The sequence below is a fragment of the Austrofundulus limnaeus genome, unplaced genomic scaffold (genome assembly GCF_001266775.1).
Source record: "Austrofundulus limnaeus strain Quisiro unplaced genomic scaffold, Austrofundulus_limnaeus-1.0 Scaffold84, whole genome shotgun sequence".
NCBI classification, from domain to species: domain Eukaryota; kingdom Metazoa; phylum Chordata; class Actinopteri; order Cyprinodontiformes; family Rivulidae; genus Austrofundulus; species Austrofundulus limnaeus.
The window spans coordinates 1,891,290-1,902,957 of record NW_013952486.1 but is presented as its reverse complement, the minus strand read 5'-3'; the positions used below and the strand labels follow the sequence as shown (position 1 = coordinate 1,902,957).

The window sequence follows — 11,668 nt, the reverse complement described above, 5'->3', positions numbered from 1 at the left end:
ATTCTAGACAGTTTATCAGCTAAAAAAAGTTAATTTTGGGGTAAGTTACTCTTTAAATATGGAGTTACCAACTAGGAGGTAAAAGAGTAGACAATTGATGAATGTAGTGAAGATATGCAGAAGGTTATTGTGGACAAGAGGAGGCTTAGAATAAAGTGAGATCAAGGGCATGCCATCATCTAGTTACTGCTGAAGGGAGCATCTAAAAGATGCATTTTCAGCTGTCTCAAGCAGAAATCACCACAAGTTTAATGTTTGTCATACAGAAACTAAGCTTTTAAAGGGATCCACCATTAATTGCAACATTACCGGTAGACATTATTTGATAAACATGTACTTAAACTGTAAAACAAAGATCTCAAAAATACACCAAAGCTTTTTATATTAGAGCTACATATGCTAACAATGTTAGCTCTGCACTAACTTCAAAGCTAACAGGCTTGTTTTTCAGTTTAGTAAATGTTTCTCAAATGTCTAATGTTACAAGTAATCATGAATCCCTTTAAGAAAATACTTCCCTTTAAATGTTTCAGATAAATGCTGAGTTCAACATAGTGTAAGTTTGTTGTGAGGTGTGCGGTCAACTGCTACGGCTTCATTCCTCCGTATGTCTGCAGTCTGTTTTCACTCCTCCAATCTGGAGCATTTTGAGATGATTGTTTCAGTGTAACTTGAAAACGAATGAATTTATGCTTTTCTCCTCRTAGCCCCGCTACTATCCTACAGAGGATGTTCCTCGTAAACTGAAGAGCCACGGCAAGAAGCCCTTCAGCCAGCACAAGAGGCGGCTGCGTGCCTCCATCACACCTGGAACTGTCCTCATCCTGCTGACTGGACGTCACCGTGGAAAGGTAAGAGTTACAGTCTGAATGTGGAGGAGAAGAAATGACTGACTCAAAGCTGAAATTGAAATTAGGTTTCACTGTGCTTTGATTCAGTTAAAGGGTTTAAAGCAGGACAAAAAGAGCCATGTTGTAGGGTTTAGATTCACAGCATCTTTTCGGATACACAAGTAATGACTTCATTGTGGGTGATTTTTAAGGACAAAGCTTTTTTTGTGCATGTAATTCAAAACCAGTTTAGTGACTGAAATCATGGCTCATTGAATTCTGCAAAGATATGACATTAAACAGCTGCAAAGTCTGATCCCTTTTTAGCAGAATTATGCATGTTTTCAAAGGCTTTCAGTCCTTTAAATGTCAAATGTAATTCAATTCACTGCACGCATAATTTGTATGTGCAAAACCRAATTCAGAGCTTGTGGTTTGTACTTATCCTGCAAAGTAGATAGTTTTATTTTTGGAAAAATTGGGAAGAACAGCTACTTGTTTTGTAGTGAAAGCACAGTTAGATAAAATTAGATGAAAATAGAAGCCCAGGATGCTCTTTAAAATCTGATTCAAAAAACCTTAGCTGTGTATAATTTTCCATTCTGGCACTTCTCAGTGTCGTACAGTTTTTGCAAACAAAGCAGGGCTRCATAAAATGTTTTTACTACACAACTGTAATGTAGCTCCTCGGTGCAGCAGACATTGTTTCTCTCTCCCACTCACATTCTGGATGAGTTAGTTTTAGAAGGAAATGTTCCCRCACACACTTTGGAGATGACAGCTGACCTGAAAAGAGCATTTTGACTAAAACTTAACAAGCGGAGAGCTCTTCCTATAAATGTGACAGTGCATGTCCAGTAGATCAGGCTTCTTAGTTTGATGCTACCTCCATGGCATGAGAAGATTTCTGCATGCATCACTTGTCAAAGCTGACAGTCTGTGTACGTCCTGATGCTGTAATTTCTATTCATTCACGCAGAATGCTGTTTTTAAAAGATTTTAATTGTTTTTTCAGCGTGTGGTGTTCCTGAAGCAGCTCTCAACTGGACTCCTGTTGGTCACCGGTGAGGATTCCTTTTATTCTTAGTAACTTTAACTGGAAAATCGTCTGTAATCACACTGATGTATTTTTTAAATGATGCTGTTTATCTTTCAGGACCTTTTGCCGTGAACAGAGTCCCCCTGCGCAGGGCCCACCAGAAATTTGTCATTGCTACMAACACCAAAATCGACATCTCTGGTGTAAAAATTCCCAAAACCGTGAACGACACTTACTTCAAGAAGAAGAAGCTGAAGAAGCCCCGTCACCAGGAGGGGGAGATCTTTGATACAGAGAAAGAGGTAACCTGAATGTCAGAATAAAGCATTTATGACGCAGTATAAAGTGGGCTGCTGGTTTAATGACGGGGTTTATTTTCTGTACCTGCAGAAGTACCAGGTGACAGAGCAGAGGAAGGAGGACCAGAAGTCTGTTGATTCTCAGCTCCTGCCACTCATTAAGAAAGAACCTCACCTGAAAGSATACCTGCGCTCCACCTTCTACCTGACGAACGGTGTCTACCCACACAAGCTGGTTTTCTAAATGTTAATAAAGAGTAACAACATCTAAAGCCATCAAGAGTATTTTTTTTTCTTTAACACTTTCCAATACTTTCAACACAGCTTTTTAAACACGGGTCACAATCTGCACATTGTTTACCTGCTCCAACACTAGATTTAATTACCTCATCAAGTTCTGTAGAAACCTGGTAATCTATGAATTGAAACCAGATGTGTTGAAGCAGAGGAACTTCTAAAACAGGATAAAAGCCCTCAAAGAGTAAGATTGTCTTAAAGACTAGTTGTATTCCTCTTAGCTGTGATAGTCATCTGATTATACTCATTACCCTCTGCTTTGTCTACTTTCCCTGCCTGTAGGCTCAATTTGTTTTGTTAGAAATCCTGCATGGTGGACCTTTTAGTCAGCACTCCAGTCCTGCAGCAGCAACACTAGGTTTTCTCCAGAAACTCCCATTTCTTCCATAGTTCAAAAATTAGCRTTTCACATTAAATGACTGGTAAATTAGGAGAATGAGACCATATGTGACCCATCACGTCAAAGGAAGGATTAAGTCCAAAAGTGGGATGTGGAGAARTGTACAGATAACGGTTTTGATTTAAACGTGTGCAAAAATTGCTTTGTCAAATTATAATTAATGCCTCAATGTATAATATATAAAACTGGAAAAAAAAATTTTTGAAGCATTTTTTGAGCAGTAGCAACAAAAAGGGAGGAAATTAAGATTCAGCAATGTATTATTGTAACCAACAAGACAAATTAAGTCATGTCTCTGGATAAGCTTATATCAGAATGATCCAGGTATCAAAATGTAGCTTTTAAAGCCGAGAATCTGAAAATAATTAGGTCATTTTGACCAAATTTGACTTGATCCTCATTTTGATATGATGGGTCATACATGTATCCTCATGTGGCCCTGTGATGGATGTTTGAACATCTAGAGTGAACTCCACATAAAACATGAGCAAATAGTATTATTGCAGCATCTTCAGTTCTAATGAATTCCCTCACTACCCTGAAGAATATAAATTTTGCACTTTAGTGTTAATTGAAGTTGTTGACCTCGGTATATTTATGCTTGAGGGTAATGATGTAATTTAATGCCAAACATTCACTCGCAGTGTAACCAAGTTACCTCAAGTAACACTTAAAATTATTTAAAAACAGCTTTGAATGAAATAATTGTCTGATAAAAGCCAGCTCGGCAAAATGACCACAGTAGACATTGAACATCGACAGCTTAACAGCTACGCTTTAATAAAAAACTGACGAGTCTAATGTAACAAGACAAAAATAAATACAAGTGTTTCATCTCTTTAACATGGCCATTGTTTCAAATCCTCAAAAACAAAGTCGAATGCAGCACAGAAAAAAAGGCAGAGGCCCCTTGCCAAGGAATGATAAGTGCCTTTAGTGGAGTCCATCAGTACTGTATGGTCAGCTGGGATTGGAGGAGAAGAAAAAACTTCCTTCAGCCAGACTTGAACAGCAGAATAGCCACCTGACCCAAGTAGAAGTAAATAAAATGCTTGGTCTCGTGGGTTACGTAGCTGCCGAAGTTCCTCCCAACAATGCAGTGCCATGTTGGGTTATATTTCTTATCAAACTCCTGTGAGACAAAAAAMACATTTTTATTAACAAACATTAAATCTAACAAACAGCTAAGAATAACATTTTAAATCCTGAAAACTACACTGTAATTGAAAAACAATTGAGTTGTTGATTATGTGACAGCTAGATCACAAGACTAAATGGAGGTAATATACCTGCACTACAGCCCCCTCTGCACCCCTACTTCCAGTTGCATCGCACTTGTTTTTAAAGTGAGATGCACATTGTTGTATTTAGAGAGAAAGGCATCTGGAACTTAACCATTGTCCATCTTTGCTAAAGACAGTCCCCAAAACTCATTCATGCTAGTATATTTTAAAAATGTAAAAATATCTAGATATTTATCCAAGTACTTTAAACTAGCTTTATAGTGATTCGATATTGATTTGTGTGGATGTCCATTTGATGTGTGATATCAYCAAGTCTGTCATACGATTACAATTCAGCTCACATGATCGACACACTGATCTACATCATGCATATGATGACCATAGGATCAGTGTTTTCATTGTGCCTTTGTCTAGTCTTGTTTGTCTTGTTTTCTTCGTGTTTCCCTCTTCAGCACATGAAGAAGTGAACTCTTGCATCTCTTAGGTGGAGCCCCTTCAAATTTATCAAGAGGAGTGTCTTCGGTTTTTTTCGACGCCCACGTTTGGCAACAGTTTTAAAATGGTCTCCAAACAATATTATCGTTTATCACAATAACTTCTGARACAATTCATCGTCCAGCAAAAATTGTTATTGTGACAGGCTTAGTCATGATGTAATTGAATCAAACATTTAACAATATGACGATGCACATGATATATCGGTATCGGCCAATATTGGTCATTATTTAGAATATCGGTATGATATGAGTGTGTGTGTGTGTGTGTATATGTATATATGGGTATATGTATATATGTATGCATGTCATCCATTTATTTATCCATTTATTTTTCAGGTGAGCGGACAGATATYGGRTGTGYGGCCTTGTGTTTTCTTGGTGTATATTTAATATATTTGTAATCTCTATTTCAATCTTTCTAATTACATTTTCTCTTTGTTTTTCCCTCTTTTTCTATTTTCTATTTACTTAAAAAAATCACTGATGATGAAGAAATTAAGAAACTAATATTAAGTTATTTTTTCTACTGTAGTGATAAAAAAAAATTATCGGTATCAGTCCGATATTGATTTCCCACTTTTTAGTTTTGCGTTTCTGTTTTGGGAGGGGAGATGGTTGGTTGAGAGGCATCTGTTTGATCATGATAGTGATATTGACGCTGCGCAGCCAGGAATAACTGAAGTAGGGAGTCATGTCAGGTCTGGTCGTTTATTTATAGTATCAAAAAAAGACAAGTGTGTTTGTGCGTATATGTGTAACAATTTGTGTGTTTAATATYSGTAAATATCAGTTATCGAACATAACRGCAATAATTACATGGATATCGGCTGAAATTTTCATATCGGTGCATCCCTAACTGCTACGCCACTACTTCAAACTGCGTCTACACATTTGTGCGTGATGGTTATGGAACATCACTGTGGTGAAGTGCTGAAACTGACAGTCATATCACTACAACAAAATGAATAGATAATAATAGATGGGGCTGAGTTGTCCTTGTGAGCATGTTTTTTTCCCCAGCAGGGAGGGTTTTACCTTCTTGATGTATGCAGCAATGTCTTTTTCGATGTTGTACTTCTCCAGGGCCTGCGTGGCACACTCCACGGCGTCCTGCTGCATGTCCTCTGACATGTCAGCATTTTTGATCACTGGCTTTCTGTCAGACATGTTGGCCCTGAGTAATCAAAACACGGAATTCATCACTCATGCACAATGAGACTGATCATCCTAACCATCATCATCATGAACTGACTTACTGTRGAAATGGTCAAACGGTCGCTGGTTTGCGACATTATTACATAAAAGCGCATACATAATGTTTGAACTAGCCTTTTCTAGCCCTGTTACATAACTTCCATCACAGGCTGCACGGCTGCTCTGCGTAGTTTCTATGGATACGCAAGACATTTATGATTATCGCCTCTTTTTTTTTTTTTTTTTTTTCCCCAAGACACCAACAAGAGTCCTGTGAGAGCAGGCTGCAAAACCTCATCATGTGACTACTGAATACAATACACAGCACACAGATGGAAATAAAATAAAATACTTTACTTGTTTTAGCGTGCTCCAAAATTAATATATTTTAAAATCTATAATAGAGTAAATAGAATGGCAGGAAAATATGTTTGTTTAAAACAACTTTCCAGACGAGCTGTTGCTCAGCAGGATAACTGCTCATTCATCGCAACACAAGAGAGACACAGAGAAAGAGAAACCAACGTTTACTACGTTTTAACGTTTAATACGGATAGGGTAAATCAATATTTAAATAATCAAATACGATTTTTCCTGCAAGAAAAAAAAGACAGTTTACCTTCAAATGTGGCGTATCTTATGGGAGTAGTTTAAATGGAATAAGTGCTCCTGGAGCGACAACTCCCGCGAAGTGGTTAACACAAAAGTAATGTGGGTGTGTAACCGTAGGAGCCTRCTGCCTCGACGTGCTCCTATTGGTCAGTACTGACGCACAGCGCGCGGCTATTGGCCATGTTGAGCCTGTCTTTCTGGTGTTTTTGCTAGCATTTTATTTCAATCCATGATGCATTGCGACACAGTGTTGCCGGAGGAACCTAGCTACAGCGTCATTTAGCATATAGCATACAAGCGATTTATTTTAGTACCGTTTCGGATGCCACCAAGTACAGAATTTATGTTTTTCACTCTGTGTATTTTTCTTGGCATTTTGTGTAAACAAAAACTTTGTTATATTAAAAGAACTGTAACACTGTACATCTTATATACAAAAGCAAAGACCAAAGTATTGTTTTTTTATGTGCAACACATTAATCGATACTCATATTTTAAGTTTGTTTTAGTCTAAAATGCCCTTATTCTAAATTATTTTTGGTCTATAAATTAGGGAATCATTAAAGCAATACCTAATGTTCTAGGTATTGCTGTAAAAGTATTTCCAAAGACAACATACACATCTTCTATTGATCTATATTTACAGTAAAGTAAAATCTTAGTTAAAACCAATATAGTTTAAACATATTTATATATACTATTTATTATGGCACAAGATGTTTGGCTGAGGTGTTGACAGGTGAATGAATCTGAAAGTAGGTGGGAAACAATAAGTACTTTTTTCTACCATTTTATTTCACTCACACTTATTGTTTGTAGTTGACACGGACCAAATCCCACGTTTCTTTTCTTAAAATTTATTCTCATTTACATACAATTATTCAAACACAAAACTTAAGTACTTCATCAAAATCTAGTATTCAAGTCTTACACCTTATTTCACTTTATCTACTTACAAATGCCCCCTAAAAAGCAGTGAACAGATATCCTGGTTTAAAACTGCTTCTTTGTGTTGTAATAATGACTTTTTTAAAGAAGAAAAACATGTCCACTGGGTTGTTTGCGACACTTATTAAAAAGCTGCAAATATTTTAACATTGTCGATCCGTGCACCCAAACTGAATAACTATCACAAAATAATAATAATATTACTGTACATCAAACAAACAAAAAACTTTTATAGAGCTATGGCAAGTTAAGAAGCACCATCATCATCATAAAAACAAGGATATGACATATCCTCAGCATTCAGGATACACAGAAAATGTAACAGAGGTCATCCCAATTTAAAAAATGGCTTCTTTGTGTTTACAATCCCCTTTTGGTATACTAAAAACAAAATATGCAAGTGAGGTAAAATAAATTACTGTTGGCATGAGTTACACAGTTTAAAAACAAGCTGAAGTTAGTGTACAAGGATGCATGACTATGAACTTTGGAAATAAAACATTGTCCAGAGTGTGATGGATGGAAAAGGTGTAACAAATAAAAACTAAAACAAAACTTCAAACTGRACAGTTTTCTTCTCAGTGTTATGAATGAATGGCAAAAAACTAACACACATTTTTTTAAACTTTTATCTATTTTGTAGGACAGCTGCTGATTTTCTTTACTCGCTGCGATCCTTGGGCTCTCTGTATTTGTACTGGATGTAGTCGAAGATGTCTTTCTCACTATCCACCAGCAGAGGCTCCCCTGCCACTCCTACAACAGATTTGATTTAAAAAAAAAATACATTAATGCTAAAAGAATGAGCCAGCAGCTGCTGTCTGATTAATGCAGAGCTCACTAAGTTTTAGCAAACTCTGTGGTTGTCTGGGATTTACCAGTGACACCGAGTGGTCTGATGGTGTACTCATTAAGAGTGAAGCCCTTCTCCAGAGCATGAGTCCTCATGTTTTTATTAAAGATGTCACTTCCAGTAAAATACAGGACTCCACAGTAGTACTGGTCCTTGGGAATTAACCTTTTGAAAATGGAGAAAAATGTTTACACTGTAAGTAAAAAAAACAGATAAAAATATAAACAAAAGAAAAAAACATATTGTTTTTGCCGAATATAGAAATGCAAATAATTTGAAACAGTGAAGGAAATGCCATTTCTGATTTATTTCAACCTTATATCTATACGCCTGTGAAGATGTTCTTCCTCCTCTTCATCCTCATCACTTTGCTGCAGCTGGCAGACTCCCTTGAAAAACAAGAACCGGGACTCTAAGAAGAGTCATGTGCTACAGAGGATGTGTATAGTTACTACAGTAACTGCATTACCAAACACAACAGCAGCAGTCGGCTCAGTAATGAATGGAAACATGCAGAGGTCTCACCATGAACTTGGTGTCTCCTTTGGACAGAGTGTCGGTCACGAACCCAATGGATTCCAAATGCTCAACCACAGCATGAAGGAGTTTGGGCTGGAAAACAAAAACAGAGCTAAATGAGTTGTAAAGAGCTGAGGCATTAAGTACCACCATGTTATTTATTTTAGGATAAATAAGTAACAGAAATGTAAGCCTGACCTGCTTTTCTGTTTGAGAGGTGTACTCTGGGTGTGTCAGCAAAATATCAATATCACCACTCGATGCTGCACCTGGAAATTATTAATGGGATTAAAAGAAGATGAGCCACTATCGTAAATTWAAAATGAACAATCGTTAACTGGTAAGGATTACCTCTCCTGTAGCTTCCACAAATTGTTCCAATATATTCTGTATCAATTTTTTCCAGCTCCTCAAGAATAAGAGCCTACACAAAATAAATAAATAATTTAAAAAATACGTGTGTAAAGGAACTTGTCATAAAAGCATTACAAGATAGGTTTAAAGGTGGAATTACCTCCATCTTTTCCATTTCAGCTCTTGGGATTCTTTTCTCAAATTCCTCAAAGTATCTAAATCCAACCAAGGAAATTATTAAGTTTTATTATTTCTTTACTGTGAAATAACTTCAAATATAAAAAAAATGTACGAGTTTTAAGCAAACTTACTTGAGTCCAATCTTTTGATGGTGGTTTAACTTGTGCTCAATCTTTTTCAAATCTGAAAAAAAAAAAAAAAAACCAAAAACTACTTAAAAATTTCCTCCCCGAGTTTAATACAAAAACTATTTTTTTTCACAGCTTTAATTTAACATGCAACAATTTGAATCTCAGTATCAACGTCACTTTGATTTGTATTGTATATATKATGAGTTAGACACAATACAAACCATCCAGAGTTTTTACTCCTTCATCAAAGAATTTCCTGGCAGCGGCAGGGCTAAAGACAAAAACACAACACACATATAATGTAAGGGGCAAAAAGYTAAATACTTTGAACAAATAAGAGTCTCAAGGTCTCATATTGAACTGGGATATCCAATCAAAATGGTTCTCAGAGGAATTTTATAAACGYACACATTAGCCCTTTAACTGTAAATGTATAAGGTTAATAACRTACCCAATTCCAGTAACTCTTGTAAGAAAGTTGATTGAAGAGCTAGTATCGTCATTTCGAATCTAGAGGGAAATATTAAGGTAGTACACATTTGTCAGTAAGTTAAGTTTCAATCTGCACAGATTCGTACAGGGATGGTTTTATAGAGGGGCTGAAAGGCTGCAGCACCCCCTACTGTCAGAGATCTGCAGCTGCAAAACAAAAACCCTGCATGTAGCTAAATGTAAATATTAAAACTCACCTTCTCAAGTTTTCTTAGTTTGCCAGTTTGAAGGAACTCRTCGATTTTTTCTGCTATCTTAGCTCCAACTCCATCCTGTGAAGATGTGAAACATGAGAGAGCTGCGTTTGCTGAAGTGCTCCAAGAAGTGGCTGWTGATGAACATTTATTAGCAATGTAAGTAAATGTACAACTGCATAAACATAAAAACATCAGGGGTGAGACAAACACAAGTTTGTGAATAAACAAGTTCAGTATGGTATAAAGCAAGAAATCAAAGTACTTTTTCAAGTTTACATTTTAAAACATCAAAATTTCCCATAAACCATTCCCATAAACCAATGTTTGATGGTCAATTTCACAAAAGTATTCATGTAAATGTCCACATAGACATACTATAAGTATCAAACAGGAACTCATCAAGACATWTTGAACGATAATGATCAGTACAACAACCCTCCCCGATTAAAACAAACAGGGTTGACATCTTTGTTTTTGTCTCTCAGAGATGATGCAGTTGGATGTCTTCTGGTTTCTAGTGAATATCAAGAGAGGCTGGTCACAAAAGCAGCAACAAATACAGAAAATGAATTTAATGAACAAACCAGTTTCTTGGCCTCTTCTCCACTCTTAATCTTTTGGGGGTACTTGGAAATAGTAGACGCTGCTTTCCTATTTACAGAAAAGGAAAAAAAATGCTTTGTAACATTAAAAAAAAGGTATATCAGTGAAAAACACGTGCTTTGATCTCACCTGTATGCATTGTACTTGTGTATTGCTCTGTTGACATTTTTTTCATAGTTTGCCAGCTCTAGAAGTAGAAGAATCKTTAACATTTGTGTGACTTCACACACTAAGTGTTTTAAACCAGACTCAGAGCAGGTAAGGTAAGGCATTTAAATGACCAACCAGTAAAACAAACTGTAGTACAGAATAACCAAATGCTTAAATATAAAATAAAGAAACAGCATGACTAAATGTCTCATACATAAATTGGATTTGCAAAGCTGATTGAAAGCTGTGTAATTTTAAACAACATGATTATGAGGGTAATAGTCAGGCTAACTGCTAGCTTAGCTTTACGTACCGACAAGAAAGTCCGTTATTCCCTCATTTAGGGATTCTTGTGGAGCTTTTCTCTTGCTCATTGTGATTCGATACAACGCYTAGGTAACTCCTCGATGTTCTTCGGAAGTCAAACTACTTCATTTACAAGCGTAACTTTGCTATTTTGTATTTTCAGCTAGCATCTGGCTAGCACTGTAGCTAACGCTAACTCACGCTAAACAATGACGGACCACGTAAGAGGTTGCGCATGCGTACTACCTCCCCGTCAATAATTGTAGGCATTTTAAAAAATACAACTGATTTCCCATTTTTGGCGCATAACAGGGTTTAACAGTCAGTTATTTAAAATACACAACACACATAAAACATTATGACAAAATTAGTTACTATTTTGAGATTCATCTTTTTAACTTTACAGACATTTTATTGAGTACACAAAACAACTGCAAATGCATGTGCTTTAAATAAATAATTATTTTAGCAGCTACTGCCTTTCAGTAACCTTAGCTGCTCACCACAATAAAAAGAAAAAAAA

At 36.4% G+C, this 11,668-nt stretch overlaps 3 protein-coding genes across 3 annotated transcripts in view; 1 reads left to right on the top strand and 2 right to left on the bottom strand.

The window, feature by feature from the left end:
- Window positions 1-2,444, top strand: part of rpl6 (ribosomal protein L6) — a 4,569-nt gene extending 2,125 nt beyond the window's left edge. The window contains exons 3-6 of the mRNA XM_014011795.1: window positions 708-851; window positions 1,846-1,894; window positions 1,987-2,171; window positions 2,260-2,444. Coding sequence (XP_013867249.1) covers window positions 708-851; window positions 1,846-1,894; window positions 1,987-2,171; window positions 2,260-2,412 — 531 coding nt within the window. The 3' untranslated portion in view covers window positions 2,413-2,444. The remainder of the gene's footprint in view (window positions 1-707; window positions 852-1,845; window positions 1,895-1,986; window positions 2,172-2,259) is intronic.
- Window positions 2,445-3,616: 1,172 nt separating this feature from the next.
- On the bottom strand, window positions 3,617-6,533 carry dynll1 (dynein, light chain, LC8-type 1). The gene is made up of 3 exons (XM_014011794.1): window positions 6,420-6,533; window positions 5,642-5,780; window positions 3,617-3,997 (listed from the first exon to the last, which is right to left on the bottom strand). The coding sequence occupies exons 2-3, from the start codon at window positions 5,771-5,773 to the stop codon at window positions 3,860-3,862; spliced, it is 270 nt and encodes an 89-aa protein (XP_013867248.1). The 5' UTR covers window positions 5,774-5,780; window positions 6,420-6,533; the 3' UTR covers window positions 3,617-3,859.
- Window positions 6,534-7,186: 653 nt separating this feature from the next.
- polb (polymerase (DNA directed), beta) lies at window positions 7,187-11,389 on the bottom strand. Its single transcript, XM_014011792.1, has 14 exons — window positions 11,153-11,389; window positions 10,819-10,876; window positions 10,671-10,737; window positions 10,087-10,161; window positions 9,849-9,907; window positions 9,619-9,668; window positions 9,398-9,449; window positions 9,247-9,301; window positions 9,084-9,156; window positions 8,931-9,001; window positions 8,739-8,825; window positions 8,529-8,602; window positions 8,239-8,378; window positions 7,187-8,116 (listed from the first exon to the last, which is right to left on the bottom strand). Exons 1-14 carry the CDS (start codon window positions 11,211-11,213, stop codon window positions 8,022-8,024), a joined length of 1,017 nt encoding a protein of 338 aa, XP_013867246.1. The 5' UTR covers window positions 11,214-11,389; the 3' UTR covers window positions 7,187-8,021.
- Between the last annotated feature and the right edge of the window lie 279 nt (window positions 11,390-11,668).

Coding starts and splice junctions, on each gene's coding strand:
- dynll1 (XM_014011794.1), bottom strand. CDS start 5,773: ATGTCTGACAGAAAGCCAGTGATCAAAAATGCTGACATGTCAGAGGAC. Junction 3,998..5,641: donor TTGCTGCATACATCAAGAAG/GTAAAACCCTCC, acceptor TTTGTCTCACAG/GAGTTTGATAAGAAATATAA.